The 22,004-nt window shown below is 35.0% G+C and overlaps 1 protein-coding gene across 1 annotated transcript; it reads left to right on the plus strand.

The window, feature by feature from the left end:
• The first annotated feature begins 1,668 nt into the window (after positions 1-1,668).
• Positions 1,669-19,267, plus strand: LOC127849641 (uncharacterized). Its single transcript, XM_052382386.1, has 7 exons — positions 1,669-1,711; positions 10,419-10,611; positions 11,696-11,799; positions 12,234-12,365; positions 13,193-13,381; positions 15,420-15,532; positions 18,973-19,267. The coding sequence occupies exons 1-7, from the start codon at positions 1,669-1,671 to the stop codon at positions 19,210-19,212; spliced, it is 1,014 nt and encodes a 337-aa protein (XP_052238346.1). The 3' UTR covers positions 19,213-19,267.
• The last annotated feature ends 2,737 nt before the right edge of the window (positions 19,268-22,004 follow it).

A 22,004-nucleotide genomic window follows, 5' to 3' on the forward strand; every position in this document is an offset into this window, starting at 1 on the left:
TGAACCAAACCACATGCCATATTTCTACACCAGTGAGGGTCGATCTGAAAACCACAATTTAGAAATTTGAAAGTTGATGTTGAATTTGAAGTTTTGTGTAATAGTTTACTGAGAAGCGTTTATTTCGTATTGATATTACAATTTTCTTAGCGGGAGCAGTAATGTTTTGGCCCTCTAAGAAATTTCAAGGTCAAGATATAAAGCGAATATTCATTCGATATAAACGCTAATCACTTTCTTGCCGATATGGCTGGAAAATGAAAGGCATTTTAACAATCAATACAAGTATTAATAAATTGCATACAATGGCGAAAAATACCCTTCTCGGCATGGACGTCGCCATCTTGTTTGTCACTTGGTTACCACCTCTGCCGCTGCACGTATTTGAAGCCTAAAAACTTGTTTCTAAATTCGTTCTGAATGCTTCAATCTCCCGATATAATCCTCTTCTGATATCCTTTTGTATTCATAAGACAGTAACCATGTATTCTGTTGATAAACCGCTCTATGGGAAAACCGGTATTAATTCATACGCGTAAAGGGTCGTTTCAGATTAGCGTTTGCCTTTGCAGTCCGCGCCGGCTAAGCTGAGACGTAACATCACGCGAAGATTGGTATTTTGTTTTGAAGTTATTTCTATAGAGCGAATTTTGTTGCACAGATAAACCTGTGCGCACTACCGGTGCAATAAGGCTAACCAGGAACCATACTTGACGCTCATGCATTAAGCCAAGGTTTTTACGAGCGCAGCTCATATGTGTTGTGTTCTGAGAAAACTGGGCATAATGCATGTGCGTAAAGTGTCGGACCAGATTAGCCTGTGCAGTCCGCACAGGCTGATCAGGGACGACATTTTCCGCCTTACAAAAATCAAGTTTAGGCGGAAAGTGTCGTCTCTGATTAGGCTAATCTGGGACAACACTTTACGCATATGCATTATGCCCAGTTTTCTCAGAAAACGACTCATATTTACTGTTGAAGTGAAACGGTTTTAAAGTATTTATTTTTGTAATATACTTTCCAACATACTCACTCTCCATAGTCGTGAATCCCGTTTACAAACTAACTATTGTTTGTAAAAGTGTATACTTTGCTCGTGTCCATACATTTATAACGTAAGAATTATATATAATGTGATAATATTGATCAAGAACGCAGAGAGATAAGTAAACCACACATTTGCGACAAACAATTATGTTATCCCATCAAATGGTTTGATATTTGATAGTCATTTCATATCAATTAATTTAAAAACGAAAACCAATAGGTTTAAAAGCCGTTCAATATAACAATATTATAAGTGTGAGATATGTATTTGTATATAACAAACAAACTGGTATATAACAATTGACATTTTCTTCTTTTATTTGTTATGATTCTATTTGATTTGATATCGAACGCATGATATGGTATGATTATTGAACGGCCCTCGTCGTTTGAACTATACCTTGGTCTAAGAGATTCTTTGAGGACATTATGCGTATTGACACGAGTCGCTTTATGTTGTCATATCCGGCAAATACCAGCATCGGAATACGGATTGATGTGCTTTTCACTTACATTTATTAAATATTATTAAATATATTAAAAAAATCGATGGACTGATATCGTTTGAACTATTATTAATTATACGTTAATAAAAAGTAATGTAATAATTTTACTTTTTAAATGGCGAATTTGTGTCTGCTGTCGTTGTTTGTTTCGGGAACAGGTATGTTTTTCTTAAAATATTATTGGATTATTTGGGGGCATTAAGTTTTATTTCTATCCTAATTAAACGCAATAAGCATTTTGCCTTTGATAGCAAAAATAGCTTTATATGCGTTGTTTTATCGTCGATTTGTTTAATCCAGATATTGTAATAATGTCACTCTCCTATTAATTTTGGCAGGATCTTGGCCTCTCTCATGAATGTTTTAATCTATTTTGTTATTTAAATATCACTGTCGCCGGAAATTTTGTACCAGTAAAAAACATATTTTCGGTCATAAATATCTTGTCTTGAGATTATCTCAGCTAAAAATGATGCCACTATAAAAAAAAACGATTTTAATGTAACTTAAAAATTAAAACTCATATTTATCTTACACCTTTATGGCGTATAAGTTTTTGATTGATTGTAATTCCTAGGCCAAGAGCGCAAACAATGTTTCATATTCGTTTCTATGTACCTAAACGCTGTTATAAACGATCTTAGAAAAACTTTCAAAACATATAAAACGTTGATGAATAGAAAAATAGAATACAAATGAAACGCACTCTGTGAAAAGGGGGTTTAATGCACGTGCGTAAAGTGTTGTCCCAGACTATCCTGTGCAGTCCGCACAGGCTAATCATGGATGACACTTTTCGCCTAATCTTTATTTTGCGAAGAAGAGACTTTCTTCAAATGAAATATATCATACAATCGGAAAGTGTCGTCCCTGATTAGTCTGTGCGGACTGCTACTACTACTACAACCTGTGCAGTCCGCACGGACTTATCAGGGACGACACTTTACACACATGCATTAATCCTCCTTTTCACAGACCACGCCCAAATAAATAAGAAGTTGTTCGAGAACATCAACGTAATTAGAAATTTATACTATTGGAATGATTTATGTATCTACATAAACTTATTCGTTCGAAATTTAATTGAGGAAATCAAAATTTAATGTATGTTACCATTAAAAACAGTTTACGATTTATAATTTACATTGCGCAAATGAAATAATGACACTCGAGTCGTATATACTCGCTTAAAACGCCATAGCAGTAATAGAAAACGTAAAATGTTATCATACCAGATAAATGTTTATATTCGTCAGTTTCAGCCTAATGTTTAGATCAGTCAATAATTGGAGGTACGTAATGTTACACGTCATAAATTCTTAAATAATCATTTTCAGTTGAATTTTTTTTAACAAGACCCAAAATTGATATCAAGGAGTATGCTATTAGTTTTTTTTTCTAAAACGAAACACAAGAAAAGCCATCAAAGCAAATATAGGTGTTTAACAATTATTAAAATGTATCTGAAAGTACTAATTTAGTCATGCAAAAAGATATTAATTCGCGGTAAATATAAAGAGTCGTAACGATAATGTTTTATTATTTTGACAACCATCGCCGTTATTTCATATATTAAGCCTCACCTTATATATAACAAAAAGATAGGGCAGTCACCTGTTATTTTTTATGTATCTTATATAGATGTATCGTGGGAAATAAGTGGTGTGTTTAGTTAACCCATTTATGCCTTGCGTCCAGAAAAAATGGCCTTGGCAAACAGCGTAGACCGGATGAGACGCCGCATTACGCGGCGTCTCATCTGGGTTTGCGCTGTTTGCTTACAGAAATTTTTGTAAGAAATATTCTACATATAGAAATAAATATACTAGACATCCCTAATTTGGAAATAAATTGATCCAATTTAGAAGGATAGGAGAGTCCACTAGGCATTAATGGTTAAATTCAAATCTGAGGCATACACGAGTTATTTGGATTAATATTGTGTAATTCTGTCATTAAAGTAACATGTACAATAATTTCTTATAAAGATCCCAACATAACTGCACAGTTTAATCTGGCATTTAAAGGTCTTTCTTCTCTGTTAAAGACTCTTAACCAATACATGTACCCCTAATGTATTTGTTCTGCCCACTGTAATCATTGAAAACATTTCTTTTCATTAATCCATAACATGAATAGATTTCAATAACGGTATAGAATAAAACATCGATCTCAGTTCATGAATTGTCAGGCACCAAATAGAAATAATAGCTTTCTTTTGAAATCAACAGTGTTCGCCTCTTGCATTCAGCCATTGATTCCTTCAAATAAACACATGTTAAATGGCGATATATTGCCAGCATCAAATAGATCTTAAAGGGGCTAATGCAAAAGTTTAGTAACTCATAACACAAGTGATAAAAATAAATATTGGTGTTGATAGAGATTAAGAAAGAGTGACAAGCATGCCTGAATGGGCAACCCGCTATACATCAGGCATCTTTCTTTATAATCTTATTAGGGAATGTCCAACATGGTAATAATATTTTAACATATAAATGGAAGGTTTATTTATCGATAGGTTTGGTTAAGCAAGAACGCTCTCCTAAAGAATGTCTTTGTTGAAGTATGAAAACCAATCGTACCCGCACTGGATAAAAGCGTTCATTTAAGGAAATGAAAAATAACAATATATCATTAATTGAGTCTCGTTCTGAGAAAACTGAGCTTAATGCATGTGCGTAAAGTGTCGTTCCAGATTAGCCTGTGCAGTCCGCACACGCTAACAAGGGACGACACTTTCCACTTGTATAACCTTTTTCGTTTAAATGAAGTCTCTCCTTAGCAAAAATCCAATTTAGGCGGAAAGTGTCGTCCCTGATTAGCCTGTGTGGACTGCACAGGCTAATCTGGGATGACACTTTACGCACAAGCATTGTGCCCAGTTTTCTTAGAACACGTCTCAATTGCTATAAACAAGCGTTTGCATTGATCCGAAGAATAAAGTTGAATGTATGTTTATCTGACGTTCATGCAAATACCAGTCGTTAGTGTTATTTATCCTGTTTGATGTTTGATACCTAGCCAATTGTGAGTTCAAGGACAGGCCATCAAAGTTGCTTATGATGAAACCCGACCAGACTTGCAAACGACAACAATAGCAGCGAAAACAACAACAATATTGTTTTTCATTCGAATGAATTAAAAGCATTTTACACGATCATATTTCAAAGAGACACTTACAGAACGCATTCGATTAACAACTAATGTACTGATTTGCTGTAGGAACATTGTATAACATGCCATGTCATACGAAATGACAGTTTATACATATATCATATGATTTTGGGAGTGAGTTAAGTGAACTAGATCTACTAAATTGGCTATAAACGCATTTTCACGAAGCATTAATATTATCAGCATGACAGTCAAGCAAGGTTTCTTGTTTAACATTACCGGACAGGGTAGTTCCTGACTATACTGAGGGAATGCGCTAGCTGATTTTAAGCTACGCTGGCTACAAACGGCATAAGACCCATGTTCGCCTGACGCAGGTCTATTCGATGAACTTTTCATGTACATTATGTACATCAATCATTGATTGAAGAAGGATATAAATGTATAATGAACTATTATACGTTTAACAATCACACATACGATCAATGAAAAGGCCTCGTTTAATTATTTGTCAAATGCTCAATTGTAGTATGTAACTTGAATTTTCTTTACAGTGACAGTCGTTGTATTGTACATGTTGATATTATCGATTGTAAAGTGGGTATGGTGATTTTGATATGTGTTAAATTGTAATATATTGATAAAAATATGTTGCAATAACACAACATAGGGAACAAAAATTATACATTGAAGACGAATTTCATAAAATGCAGCAAAGACAAATTAACGCCCCGAGCCGATTGTGACGACGATATTTCGTTCATATTTTCCTACAATAACCGAATCATTCGTCTTTTTATTATGATCGGAGTTAGTGTTCGTGTGTCGTATGAGTAGATATCGTTGCATACAAATAAAATGATCCGTAAAACTAAATTTAGATTCACATCGTGCATGCATGATATATAAACTGGCGAATTCGACTGTACAGACATTTTCGATTTCAATATTAAATATCTGGCTTATTTTGCATTTTTCGACACATGTTTTTCTTAACTTTTATTTTAATTTATATTGAAATATACGTATAATAAGTTGCTTTCGCATTTTATATAAATTCATAAATATTTGACAAAATCGTGCATACCCTGTACGATACAATGTCTCCTATTTAAGAAAATCCCTGTGAATAAACGTTTTTCTGACAAAGGAATTATTCACACAAGGTATTTGTTGTTGTCTTTTTATGCAAGGTGGCTAAAAAAACAAGTCGGTGTGAACTTAATTGCCGATTTTAAAAAGTAAATGAAACGCATAACCTCTTATGACAGACTTAAAATCGCCCCATGAGATTTTCGATGAAATAAAATATATTAAAACACTGTCACGCGAAACATTCAATAACAATAACAAAAGCGACAGCAACAAGGTCTAGCATCGAAACAAACACATCCGATCTAATCGGAACATCTCCTCCAGAAAACAACAAAGTTGTAATACGCCCGCCGTTCTATTCTGGGAACACCAGTGGTTGGCGGGCGGATGGACGGCGTGTAGAGAACGATGTCTGCTCAATAACTCAAATAGTTTTTATCGAATCATCGTGAAACATCTTTATAATGTTCATTCGCATTATATATCGACCAAGTAACTTGCCTTCTCGCATAAAGTAATTTTGAATTATGGCCATTCACTTATACAAATAACCAAATTTACATTTTTGCGCTCCAAGTCCGAAAGTTTAAATTTGATCATAAAGAAAAAAAATAGCTTTGTTTGTGAGCATACACTCGCCATCATGCCTTGCCAATAGCGCTTGAAATATCCCAAAGTTTGAAAGTCAATGTTCTCCGTCCTCTTATGTGGTTCCAGTCGATAACTTTAGTTTGCACTAACCAATCTTAATAAAAACTTTGTTGAATGCAAGTATGAATGGAAATCTATTTGGGTTTGTATCAGGGGCTGGTCAATATCAATTTTTACATTTAGATAGAAAACGTTTTCGTTCAATAACTTAAGTTCGGAATGACGTATTTCATTCAAATTTCGTGTCAATGTAGCATACTCTAAGACCTCTCCTATAATTGACACAACGCCTTATATATGATCGCTCCGCCCACTTAATCACGTGGCTCAGCGGGTAGCAAACCTATATGGCGCACCAAAAGGGTCGAAACTTTAACTTCTGCTGCTGCAGAAAAAAATGCTGATCGAGCAGCAAATTTCTGCTCATGCACAGCATTTTTTTTCTGCTGCAGCAGAAAAATCCTGCTCGACCAGCATTTATTTTTAGATTATGGCATCAGCCAATCAGAATCAGATTACACATAGGCATAAATCATGTAACGTTGAAGCAATTGATCAACCCAGTTTGCATGTGCCTACATGACTTATAGATTTCAAAGCTTAATCATTATTTTATGAACAACTACGAAAAAGGGATGAGGATTTAATAATAATGGATTAAAACACAGATTATGAGTTTGTTGCAGTTTTTCTAAAGTTATTGTCAGGTCTTTTTTGTTTCCGTAGAGGTAGCTGTTGTCGTCCGTTTGTAAGCTCAAATGTGATTGGCTGACGGGTTCAAGGGCTTATTCTAAAAATAAATGCTGGTCGAGCAGGATTTTTCTGCTGCAGCAGAAAAAATGCTGATCGGGCAGGAATTTTGCTGTTCGAGCAACATCTAGATACTGCTCGAGCATCCAATATGCTGCTCGAGCAGCATTTTTTCTGCTGCAGCAGAAGTTAAAGTTTCGACCCCTTTGGTGCGCCATAAACCTAGACAAGCTAACACCAAAATGGCTTCATTGCCTATATACTGCATGTAAATTAACGCGATATTCCGGATTATTTTTATGGACTTTTTGACACCATAAGACACTTGTATAAGGGGTTTGTGTCAGTTAGTTATTCTGCGAATGCAAAAAAATATACGTTTATAGAGAACATCAGCTAATTACAACGGGTTTTTCGGTACATGAATAACGCTCTAAAACGCTTGCGCGCTGACTGAAATCGAACCTGTTATTACGTGTGATGTTGGTATTAGCAATAAATTAACACTTCTTCAACGGCATTTACCCATGTTATTTACGAAACATTTCCACTCGTGTATTTGACACGAAATAGCGCCTTAAACTGGGATTTCGGTGAAGTTTTACACGCTTTCTGACACCGAGTGTACCAAAATCCCACATGTTATTACGTATAAAAGTAATATTAATAATATTAAACATTGCTTATGGGACATTTATCAATCACTATAATTGAAAGTGCAAGACAGCACAATAAGTTTGGTCATTGTCATATATAAAGTAGCGCTGTATGAAGGGGAATTCAGTAAAGCTACCTGTATCAGACGCTGGCGCAGGTACCGACTTCTCCCAAGTTCGGCATTTATTGGTTATATCAGTAATAATAAATCTTATTATGTGGCATTTATCGATTCGATTCTATTAAAATAGAAACATATAATCGCTTTCACTTGTTTCTGACACAACTCGATTTATAACGGGGATTTCGTTAAGTTACGCAAAGTTGGTACCAATCTTTTCTATTATTCTACAAGCGCACGTGATATAATTCATGCGTAGTTATTTCTAACATAACATTTCCAGTTTTTTTAAATAAATAAATGCTCCATAAGGGTGATCTCGGTAATTCTTCACATTGAAGCTTCCACTTGCTCTTGTCAAGACCGCATTTCCGCGTTTGAAATGGTATATATTTAATTAATCTAACTTATGGATACCGAATGTCAGAGTTACATAAAACCTATTCACACCGTTTTTGCCTTATTTCAATTCCGCTTTTTTTTCGAACAAATCAAACGAAACTCGTTGAAAAAATGAGAACTAGGCATTCGAACTCAAAGGTGGATTAAAAGCGTTCATTAGTGACATCACATGTCTGCACACTTGTAGATACCGTTATTAATATATTATATCACGTGTCACCTTCTAATAACATGTATACTGGCAATAAAGTGCATTACTATCAGAGTAATAAAACACAGCACAAATTAGGTTTCATGCTGGGTTTTATTTCTCTTTAAGTAATGCAGATGAACCTCGCTTCTGTATATTTATGACCTAGTAACTAATAAAACTATTTAAAAAAAAACGTGAAATATTATGTGATAATCAGATCGATAACATAAACTATTTAAATCTGCTAGTATAGCCGATAAAAATATATTATAATTGTCTTTGACAGTGTTGACGTTCAGTTGTTCGTGGTGACGACCGCATGCATTTATACATCTCTTACACTTCTCAAGATCTCTTTTCGGCTTTGGAAACGATATAAATTAAATGTCACCAACTAATCTTTCAGAGTATCGATTGTCCGAGTTACATAGTCCCCATCGACACCATTTAACTATTTTTAATCTACTTTTTAAAGAGGAAATCAAAAGAAACTCGCTAAAGTAAAAGTGAACCTATACATAGCTTGTCTAGAAAATTGCGGACAGTTCGTTGCTAACTAACGCGCCCGATTAATCGATCGCTGATTGGTAGACCAGTTCTTAGATAAGAACTTGATTGACAGGCGGAGTCATGTCAATTGAGCGATGCTCTGTTAAAGGGGAGGGGGTTTAATGCATGTTCGTAAAGTGTCGTCCCAGATTAGCCTGTTCAGTCCTTACTAGCTAATGAGGGACGATACTTACCACTTGTATGATATTTTATGTTTAAAGAAAGTCCCTTCTTAGCAAACAGCCAGCTTAGGCGGAAAGTGTCCTCCCTAATTATCCTGTGTGCACCGCACAGACTAATCTGGGACAACGCAATACGCCCATGCATTAATCACCATTTTCACAGAGCACGGTCCAATTACATTTGGATCTGGTCCGATCAAGGTCAAGGTCACTGATACTTACATTAGTCTAACCGTCTCCTAGCAATAACGTAAGTTTGGAATTAGGTGTTGCATGGATATTGTTTGTGTAGGTAGATTACCTGCCGACCTAGCTTAGGATTCCTTATCAGTTTAAGGTAAAGATTATCAGTAAAGTAGAAAACAGTTTCCACGTTTTCGCTTTATAACTTAAGTTGGAACGGAAGTAATACACTGTGTGTGTATGGAGTTGTCTGGTAGACTTAGCTTGTGGTTTGCATTAATGTTGGACCAGTTTGATAAAGGTCACAGCTGCTAAAAAAGCGGAAACAATGTTTCTGCTCAACAACTTTAATGTGGTACTATGACGAAATGTTAAAATGTTGCATAGTTAACATGCAGACGTGACTTGATATTGAATATTAATTATATTACATTAACGTGTAACGGGAAAGATCCTGGTTTTATCGCATTGATATCAACTTGTGTGTGTGTCCTCCTGTGTAATAAAAACTTATACAACGATCGCAGATCAATTAAAACGAGATCTTTAAAAGGCGTATGTTGTGACAAATTTTGTTAGTGTTACCTCACTGCTCTTACTTTGACCAATACACATTTTCAACTGTTTTTCATCTTTATGATTAAATAGACAAATACCACATCTGAAAAAATACCCTGATGAGGTTTTCATTCATATGAGAAAACAAGGCGTAATGCAATGTACAATGGCGTCCCAGATAAGCTTGTGCAATCTGCACAGGCTTATTGGAGATCACACACCTGTCTTAAATTTATTTTTGCTAAGAAGCAATCTCCTTTTAATTAAAAAAACAATTCAAGCAGAAAGTGTTGTCCCCGGTTAGCCTATGCGGACTGCTACAGGATTATCTAGGACGACAGTTCATGTTATTGCAAAAGGCCCCCTTTTTATAGAGCTCGACTCATATTTATTCTGTGACTTGACAGCCGCGGCATGCACGTGGCCTGCAGCGTTCAACGGAAGCACGTGGCTCGACAGCGACCTTGGTAGTCTGGTGTTCAGCACATCCGGCACGCTCACCGGATTTAGCATCAAGACTACCGGTGGAGCCTTTACTGCCTCGAATTGGGAATGTGCGGACTCGTCTACCTTTAGTAGTGATAATAGACTGTTGATCAGGTATGCTTATGAGTAAAAATGAGTTTATTTTCAATAAAACTAATTTATCAACATTTTGTTATTAAAGATGCCCCTGTATTATATAGCCTGTATATCCTTAGTCCTAATTAGCTGTACAGCTAACGCAGTTCTAAGTGATAATCATTGGAGATATAAGTCACTTCATGATATTTTTTTCTAAATTTATCACGAAATGTAGGGATGGAACGCTTTTTAACCCGCTATATATGTTGTGTACACACGAATGTCACTCACTGAATAAAACGGAAACCTTTCATAAAATCTTTTCTACATCACATATTAAATGTTGTTAAATAAATAGATACAGCAACAGTTATTTAAATTTTGAGATTGCTAATATTCGAAAACGCTTTAATCGAAAAACACGAAATTAATACGGAAATTCACTCGTCGTAAATGGTGTACATAAAATTATTTTTACGACAATTGATATGTTGGTAGCGGTACACTTGTCACAATAAATAAAAAATAACGTATTTATAATAAGAAAAATCAAGAGTCGGAAAATGTCCGTTATCCACACTTAATTTTGTTTGACTGCTTAAAATAGTCCTGCGTTCAGATTTACACATTTAAAGGGACCTTTTCACGTTTTGATAAATTAACTTAAATTAAAAAATGTTTAAAATTCGCATAGTTATGCTATTAAGAAATAGACTGAAATGTTTATGTAAGCATTAGAATCAAACAAGCTCACACTCAAGTCTAAGAAAGTATCTTAAATATCGTTTTGCACATGGGTAACAATCAATCGTAATAAATACAAAATAGAGCGTTTGTTATCGCTTTACGTCGATATGATTAAAAAGCGTTTGAAATACGTTTGTATGTTAAAAAGTATGAATGGTTGTGTGTTAGAATTTGCTATTGAAGTCCAAGTTTGAATCTTGTTGCAAAGATTATTTTGTAACTGTTTTTCATGAAATAATCTTAAATTATTGCAAATTAATAAATACATCTTACGATATCTTAGATTATTGCAAATAAGTAAATACATTTCACGATACCTTAAGAAACAATCTGTGACCAAACACCTTTAACGGTGTTTTCGGATTCTTTTCAGATCGGCGTCCAGCTACAGTACCCTCGGCCTAACGTTTTATCTGTACCTGTGTATGGATCTCACCAAGCTGACTGATGCGTCTTACCGATATTATCGCCTGGCTGGTATGAAACTATGATATGCCATTGTTGTTGTTCTGTTAGGCCCATAAATAGTATAACCAGTGATATCAGAACTTTCAGAAATATCGATCACAACACTCATGTAAACGCGACGTACATAACAATGTATGAAATCATATTTGATGCAAATGCTGAAAGTTGTACATTTATAAACCTAAAGTTTTCTTAGATATATAACCGGAACGTTGATCTTACTTTTTGAATAATAAAAAATATCATCTTTAGAATTAGCGTAAACGACGTACCGCCAGGCATACAACTTGGAATTTTCATCTTCTAAAGACGTGAATTAAATAAGTATTAAGATTTATTGAAGAGTAAAAGTTGAAATTTGTGGGCATAGATACATGATATAATAAAATTATCCGATATTCCCTGCCTCTAGACACAACATTTTTTAATATTGCCTGGTTCAGCTAAAGAGCCGCTAACGGAGCTCGGAGACCGCCTGCATGGGTCCGAAACCGCCAATCTGGTATCAAACTCCGCCGCTTGTAACGCAACTGCCGGTGCTAATGGTGCAGAGTTCAGTACCCTTGTCAAACAAGGTGAGTTAACGATTCATTTCAGTCATAACATACTGTCCCAGATTCTGGAAAAACTAGGTTAAAATTCATGTGCGTTAAGTGTCGTCCCAGATTAGCCTGTGAAGTCCGTTTATAGGGAAAGTGTCTTCAATGATTAGCCTGTGAGGACTGCGCAAGCTTATCTGGGACGACACTTTTCGCACATGCATTAAGCCCCATTTTATCAGACCGCGGTGCAAAAGTAAACTATTCATTATAGTATAAAAGTCAATGTCAATCCGCAGTATCTCACGCGTTTTTTTGTGTAATCGTTTTACTTATCATCCAAAAAGATATAACTACAATGTTTACCGCATATTGTGTTGTTATACCAACATTTAAATACAACCTGCGTTACTTTTATCGAGAATAATATACGGTCTAGGATGAGTGATCGAGGGTGTGAGTCAGATCACCTTGTGCATTTAGAAATATTTGAAGCATTTCTGATATTTTGTATACTTTCTATGTGTCTAACTTTTAACCCACTTATGCCTTGCGTCTAGAAAAAAGGCCTTGACAAACAGCGTAGACCCAGACTCATGCGGCGTCTCATCAGGGTCTGCGCTGTTTGCTTAAAGGCATTTCTGTAAGAAATACTCTAAATATAGCAATAAATATACTAGACATCCCTAATTTTGGAAATAAATTGATCCAATTTAGAAGGATGGGAGAGGCCAATAGGCATACATGGGTTAACAAAGCTTAAAGCGTCACTGAGGCACACCATCTGGTGAGGGATTCAAAGTAAATCAGCGACAGAAGATTGTGTATGATTTATGTATTTATTTAACTCTTTATCATCCCAGGTAGTGAAAGCTCAGCCTACACGACATGTCCACCGGAACTGCACGGGCACTTCGAGTACGCCATGGAAAAGCCGAATACGATAGAGTGCAATGACACTGATCTGAACGTCACTGACCATTTGGACGGCTGCACGGACAGAACCAAGTTGACCATTACGTCGACGTGCCCAACTTCCCCGGTGTATGCGTGTAAGCATGAAGGCTATTATTTAACCTTTCCCTCATAAGAAGCGAAGTGAAATGGCTTTTGCAAACAGCATAAAACAAGAACAGCCTGCGAGTAACTCGCAGTCTGTTCAGGTTTTATGCTGTTTGCTGCTCATCAGTATCTACGGGTTTGAAATGAAGCCTTTCAGACTTGACTCTAGTATGAGAGGTCTTTAATTAAATGTATTTTTCTAAGTGACTACAAATGCGTCACAATACGTATCTAAGTGGTAAAGTGATATTACATAATGCTTTATATACAGTAATCATAAACATATGCGCCACGAAACAAATTGTGTAAATTCTCGATTGTACGGAGATTTACTAGTACTACAATTTGTATATGAAGACCTTATTTATGCAACATAAAAACATGTGATATATTGAAATTAATTAGCTCCATTACAAGTTGACGTCATTACACGTAGTTAACACTGTATGCTTACTATTTTCACTTGGGCTTTATGCCTCTGAATGTATAGTTTAATAAATTAAACTCAATTTGTACGATGATTGATTGTGGTGATATTGTCGCCAATTAAAATTTTGTGATCGATGTACTTAATTTTCAATTGATTAATATTTAATTGCAGGAATTTTTATGAAGCTATGCAGGTGTACATTTAATACATGATTAAAGATCTCATGCAGACTGAAAATTGATTTAATCGCATGCAAGTAATTACATTTATGCACAAGTGCATGCCTCCAATTATGCATAAGCTTACTACTGTATTGTTAAACTGCTATACATCTTTGGATTTTTTTATTCATTTTTGCATATCTGGGAGAAGAAAATGCCAATGTTGTTAAAACGTGTATTCAGTGCAGAATATGCACCGTGTGGCCTAGGCCCATGGGGAGTGAAACATTTGCCGCCTAAAACGCCGGTGCTAAATCTCGTTTAAATGTGTCGCGTTCTGAGAAGACTAGGCATAATGCATGTGCGCAAAGTGTCGTCCCATATTAGCATGTGCAGTCCGCACAGTCTGTTGTGATATTTTTCGTTTGAAGGATCTCCCTTCTTACCGAAAATCTTGTTTAGGCGGAAAGTGTCGTCCCTGATTAGCCTGTGCGGACTGTACAGGCTAATCTGGGACGACACTTTACGCACAGGCATTATGCCCAGTTTTCTCAGAACGCGACAAAAATTAGCCTACAAGTGCCGAGTCTGGCAAGACATAATTGTGACGAAGTCATTTTACAGGCGTAAACTGTCACGATAATACCGCGATGCCAATACGACATTATAATTATTAGAGGAAGAATTTAAGAAAATAGTACGGTTTTGCAAATAATGAATGATTGTCACTTGGTAAGACAATTGCATGCCTTTAATTAGAACATAACTTTGATATAAAATAATTGACTTTGTCAAGTCATTAGATAAGCCTAAGGTAGTAAGTAAAACAATTTCTTTCGTCAAGGTCTCAAGCGGCCCCTAACAGTCGCGGGGCCCATAGACAGTTGCTTACTGTGCCTTATGGGTAATCCGGGACTGCTCGTATTCCATTCCTTTTATGTTCTATGCAAACAGAAATGTTTAAACTTACGGCAATTAATACTAACTGATATATCAATCCCAAAATACCCCATATAAATTATGTATTAACTAAAAAATAAATCTATATGATGACGACATGGATATGATATATTTTACTGATGTTCATAAAGCTAAAGAAACTTCCGCGAACAGTTTATTTACTCATGACACGACCTAGAACCTGTTCATGTAACGCAAAGTAAAAATAATATAATCGTCAATTAAATGTTAGCCAAAACAAGTGGCTATCTTGGTTACGTAAAACTTTGTCCCGCAGAATACTGTTTTAGTTGTGGACACAAATCAGTTTTACATAAATGTTCAAATATATTATTGAAATATACAGGCGCTCATAGTATATGCCTTCGTATGGATTGGGGTATTCTCTTCAGCTGTAGCTCTAACAAGATCAGTAAAAATGCTTATTAAAACCTATCTAAAAGTACCTAATTTCTTCATCTGTGTTGTCTGTTTTAGCTGGGAGCGTATACTGCGTAGCAATCGTGACTGTCGGAACCGACACATTTGTGCAGCTGTTTAACCCACAGACCACTGTCAACGACAACACCACTTTCCGGTTTTCATGCATGGTAACTTGTTTAACGCCCTGTTTCAACGTTACGGAATGCACTTTGTTTATTTAATTATTGTTCAGAATTGACATAATGATTTTATTTAAGTGCAATGACGGCTTAAATTGCTTTATTTTAATAGTATTTTTTCTGGACCACTTTATGGTGTATATAATTCGAAAGCGGATTCAAAATGTAGAAAACTGTCGCTTTTTATGAATGCTGCTGCAAAACTCTTGATATGGCAGATGTATGTCTGTAGTTAGGTTTTAAAGAAGTGAACAACGTGAATAAGTTCACAAAACAAGTTGTCTCTTTGGGAAACGTGCATACCCTGTACGTTTAAATCTATATTCTACACATGTATGTGATGCCATCGTTGTCGTAAGAAAATAAACACACACGATAACACACAACTACTATATACAATTTATTGAGGATTTGCATACATAATTTGCTTTTAATACTTAACATTGAAGCGATCGTTTTAATTTTATGAACGTCGATTCTGCTACTTTTTTTAAAAGGGACTGTCCAACAGATTTTGGTATGTATTAAAGCTCGTCATTAACTGCTTTAAATGCTTTATATTGATAAATTTAAACGTTTGAACTAAAAATCTCCAGTAAAAAGTAAGAATACAATTTAAAAAAAAGAAGAAAAAACGTTAACTTCCACCGGACTCGAACTACTGACCCCTAGAGTCATGGAGTTTTGGAGTAAAATGTCTCCCGACTTTACCACTCGACCATCCACGCTCAAGTCAAATACGGAGGTATTTTTTAGGTATATAAGCAATCCTCGTAGTTTGCCAAAATATCGATTCGCGTCGAACGACGCTTTTGACTGTTGGACAGTCCCTTTAAGGGACGTACTTAAGCTCATAACGAATTATGAAATACTCTTTACTCGATGAATAAAAAGTTAAATGACTTACACAACTTTATTTTTTGCTGGATGCAAAGCACCAAACGTTTATCCCACATAATGTTTAATTGTTCTTCATTTACAACATTTATCCTAAATGAGATTTGACACATCATATATGTACTTTGATCATTCATTCATTATCATTATGGACATAAAATCACTAATTGATTTTATGTAAGTTACCGAATCTAGAACTATCAACAACCAAAATGTGTTATATACGTGTACTTTCAAGTACATGATTCAATCTCTAATAAACTGTTATTGGCGTCGCTCTGGAGAGCGGCGACTAGTATGTTATGCATTTTTTTTCGCTTATGGGAGGAGAAGTTATTTTACGGATCAATGTATATATTTTTGTTTTAAGAATATCTTGCACAGTGGTGATTTTTGTGTAAATTAGTGTAGATAAGTACTGCATTTGTGCCTATTACATTTATTACAACATGTATTGCCAATAATGCAAAGCTTATTGTTTTAATTAATAACTGATCCACAACTGATCACAGGGGAAAGATCACAGGGACTGGGCAAATACGCGAAACTTTCTGGTTTTGTATAAAAACAAAAAATAATCAAAATATATTTATTTTGTGGTTTTTCTAATTTGCTTATTTAGTGGAGAATCAATGTAGTACGATATGTGACGACCTATCGAGCAAGCAAGTTTATTGGAAGGCGTAGTGGTACGAAAACGTACAATGTATTAGTTTCTTAATAGACATATGATAACGATCGCTATACACAACTTCACCAAAAAGCAGTACATAAATTATGTAAGCCAAAATAGCTCAGTTGAGAGAGCGTTAGACTGAGGTTGTTTACGCAACAATCATCTAAAGGCCCCCAGTTCAATCCCGTGTTCCGGCACGAACGGAACAATTCGGCGGCTGATAATTTTTTTTCAGTCAGGTTAATAAATATAATAAAGCTTTATTTTATGTAGACATTTTAAAATCCATTTTAATACGATTGGACATTTTTATTAAAAATTAATGGATGCCGTGTGGTGACAACGTTAATTAAAATTTCTTACATCACTAAAATATCTTAAAAAAATACACGTGTTTTTATATTAACAAATAAATGCAAACAACACATCTATTATCCATGCATTTTTATGGTTGTCTATCATAGGCCCTAAGTTCTATCCCTACCATATATAGAACGCGAAGTGCGACACGTATTATTGATTGTAACAATGAGTTGCGATAAAGGAAGCAGCCGCTTATCAAGGAGGAGCTGTGTCCCAGCAACCCGTTTCCCTAGAGTCAAGCACTCCTCGGAGTTTTTTTTAAGAACCACATTAAGAGCGCAAAGCGCGACACGTATTACTATCCAGGTGGTATGGGCCCTTCAGCATTATCCGACCATTACGTCCATAGTTATCTCCCTTAGAATTTGAGAAATTTTGAAATCGTTGTTCGAAGTCCAAAATTTTCATCCGATTGTTCCCAAACTTGCACAGGTTTTTTATCAATGAGGACCCAACCCAAACTCTCTATATGAGCAATTTCGGACCATAATTATGACATGTTGAATTTAAAAATAAAAGTGAAAAAGTGCTTGGTTAGGTGATTTACAACATTTTTCATCAGATTCTTTCCAAACTTACAGTGTCTTCATGTCAATGAGCATTTTTACTACATTAAAAATGAGAAACATCGGGTAAATAAGTCCAGATTTTTTTCTATTCAATTTAACAAAATAAACAATTTCCACTTGTTTTAAAGATTTCACAACTTTCGTCTGAATCTTTCCAAACTTGCTAAGTGTTTTTATATTAGTATTACTCGAACCCTATTGAAGATGATGAATATCGGAGCAATAAATCTATTATGATCTTTTACTGAATTTCAAAGTATTGTGAAATGCAGCTTCTTTATGCAATTTACAGTTTTCATTCCATTTGTTTTCAAACTTTTACAGTGCTTTCATATCAATGAGTACTCAACCCCTATCGTAAATGAGCAACGTAAGAATAAATTCAGAATCATCTCCCCTTGAAGTTGAGAAAAATATAAAATTACGCTTACAAGATGAAGCAGATATTTTTAAACCTACACAGTTCTGTTCCATTAATGAAAACTGCACACGGATGCCAGTAAAAAAAGAAAACCAATGTAAATAAAACGAACTATGAAATATTTGGGGGTTACAACACAAAATCATAGATAATGGTTATTTGGGGGTTATAACACAACAGCATAAATAATGGTTATTTGGGGGATATAACACACAATTATAGATATTGGTTATACCAGTATCTTTTTCTATTTTGTTTAAAATAATCGGCCAATATATTAATATTTACAGTAGAAAAAAAAATCGTTCCATGTAACTTCATTGAGTGCCTTTTACACTGAAATTCCTGACGCCCTTTGATGCTTTGCATCAATACTTATCTTGTTTTAAAATGATACAATGCTAATCATTTCGAGTGTATCACTTTACAAATTTTTAGGGCTGCTACGAACAACGTGTTGCGTGGTCCTTTAAACGTGCACAATTTAATCTCTTTAATTAAGGCGATCTCTACGGGTGGTGTGAGCGCAACGGTTGTCTATAGCAACTGCATCTCATCAATGACCTCGACCCAGATCGCTACAATTGGCACCCAGGTCATCGGATGGAAGCTGGTTCTCAAAAATGTCGGTAAGGACCGCGATCTATTTCATAAGTCTTTGCTCTACCAGAACATTAAGTATTTGTTCAAGTATTTATCAGTCGGATTAAATGCTTTTGTCGGAGGACCATTTAAAGCTTAGGCGTGACCATATGTGCCGTTTGTTAAATAAACTAAAAAAACACATATCCACTATGTTAAAGGAAGAAAAGGAAGCCGATACGAGGTATTCTGTATCGTAACGGAAAATGTATAAATGTTCGTTTACAAATACTACTAGTACCAAAATTGCACGTTTCAATAGTTGTGTTCTTTGTTGGTTGCTGAATAACGTTCAGTATATTAACGACATCTGTATGAACAAATATACAGCTTTTAAAAGTTGCGATTTAAAACTCTGGGCTTGGAAAAAGAACCTTTTGGAATTTAACTGAGCTCGATATTTTGTTTAAGACTTCGCAACATTCCTCATTGTATATAGCTTTGTATGCATGCTTTAGCAACGACACGATTGACATGTCGATCTATTGATGCCTGAATGAATGCATTCGGATACGGTGTTTTAAAAGATATCAAGAGGCGTCGCGATATTTTGTTTACGTCTAATCTAAGTTTAACCAGTATGAGAGGTATGGCATTTAAAACTTGGTTTTTTATCACAATAATTTACAATTCGTTTCTTTTTATAGAGACATTGTGCAGTTCATATTGTTCATCTCATCTAAATTTTGTGTATGACCTATCTTTCACATCATTTGATTATATTTTTTACGAAACTTTCGTCGGATTTGCCCCTTTATTTCATTATCTATAATTGATTAAAAATCTTCCATTTGTCCGATTTCAATAGTGAATCCAATTAAACTATCCATTTACAAATCGATTTAAACCGCTCATTGTTATGTCTTCGGGTTTCAATCATTTATTCAACTGGCATTAAATTTAATTATGTTTTCAGACTGATAATTCATGAAATATCCGCTTATTTTGTTCTCGTTACCGGTAGTTTATTGACAGCTTTGATATCTACGAGTGAATATTCCATGGCTATTTATGTGTATTCTATTTATTACCGTTGTATCCTTCCACCTATTTAATAATATGAATGCCGATTCTAGATAATAGACTGCATGTATTTTCTTTTCTTAGGATCAGTTCAATACTGTTGTGATAAATAATGCAACATAGCTTATGATTAAAATACGGTAAATACATTTGATTTCAGGATTTTATGGCAATATTCATTCAGTAAATAAGAGTATATCATAAGATCACCTGCATCCGTATGATAATACGATAGGTTGAGGTACGTTAGAAAGCAAAAATGTTAAGGTGTATATAAAGCTCCATAAATTTATCATAATTATATATTTTACCGTCAAAATAGCGCTTGTCTGTGAAAAAAGACGAAAATATGTGCCATCAGAGAACAACAATAAATAGTATAGTATATCGCATGTTCCATATTACTATGTTGTATAGGTATGACCGCTAGCATAGAGCAAATTTGTGAAAACAAAAAACGAGTGTTTGAACGAATTCAACAATAAAATTAACAACGTGTACATCATAAGAAACTCTAGATGCAATCCCCTGAAAATAGCATCACAATTATGAAAACTATAGAAAGGGTACTATCAAGGACCAAAATATCAACTAGTTAATACTACACATTATTATAAAATAAATGTATGCATTATGAACTACAAACATAGCAGTATGAACTTTTTCACGTCCATTTATACTTAACAGAAATGAAAGCAGTTTTTGTTTCTTTTCCAGTTTACTGCCGTAAGTACTCCAATTTTATTTGTGTATCTTAATATACAAATGTACACAAATGTTAGTGCACTATGACGATAACATTGCATTAAGATTTAAACACATTTTGTAGACCGGGAACGGGGTTTTGCTTTCTCATCATAGCCCAGACACATTTGATAAATCATGAATAGGACATTCAAATGATTGCTTTTGATAATGTTAAGAAACCAAGACGTCATCTTTTGTTGTATATTCAATTGTATTGACTAACTTTGAAAAGCGTTTTGTACTGCAAGGTACGAAGCTTTATCTATTCAATTCACTGTGCATTTTATTGTTTGATTATATGACAATCATGAATACATTTGCTTCTTTAATTGCACACAAATAGAAATTATTTTCTGTTCTAGATCTAGATTTATATATATGTAAACGTGTAATTATGCTTTGCTTATGAAAAATAAGTTTTCAACTTGTATTTACGTATTTTAGATTTTTGGTAACTGACGGTATCATTTATGATATCAGTAAGTGATTATGCGCCACATTGTCTGTTTTTTACACAATACAAGTAGTTTAAAAAACATTAATATTATCAGATGGTTTAATGATTTTTTCTCACATGAATCATCTCATAAACTCATTTTCATACGGAAGGGTAAAATGTGGCGTAGCCAGAGAGAACATTTTATGCCGAGGCAGTATACAGTAAGGGGAAGGGGTTGGGAGGTCCTTGGGAATGCCCTGGCCACGGAATTTATGTTCACTTAGAATATCGTGTTAGTTCACAAACTAACCCAATTAATAATGTTTTAAATAGCTCGCCAAGTAAAAGTGTTCATACATGGATATAAATCCGTTTGTTACCAGTAAAATTGAACTTTATAATGTTCAGTAAATTACGGAATCCGGATAGTGCCATCTATAATCTCGCCCTTCTTTCATCAAGGGCGACACTAGACACACGGAGCGATACACGATATTTTTCGCGACAGTCGCCTCGACGCACGATATTTTTCGCGACAGTCGCGGCAACGTACGACAGTTTGCGCGACAGTCGCGGTGACACACGATATATTTAACACGATATATAAGGCGATATTATTACAACGATATTTGAACAGTACAAATATCGTGCGTCGCCGCGACTGTCGCGCAAAATATCGAGTA

Source organism: Dreissena polymorpha, chromosome 11 (assembly GCF_020536995.1).
Source record: "Dreissena polymorpha isolate Duluth1 chromosome 11, UMN_Dpol_1.0, whole genome shotgun sequence".
Taxonomy (NCBI): Eukaryota; Metazoa; Mollusca; class Bivalvia; order Myida; family Dreissenidae; genus Dreissena; species Dreissena polymorpha.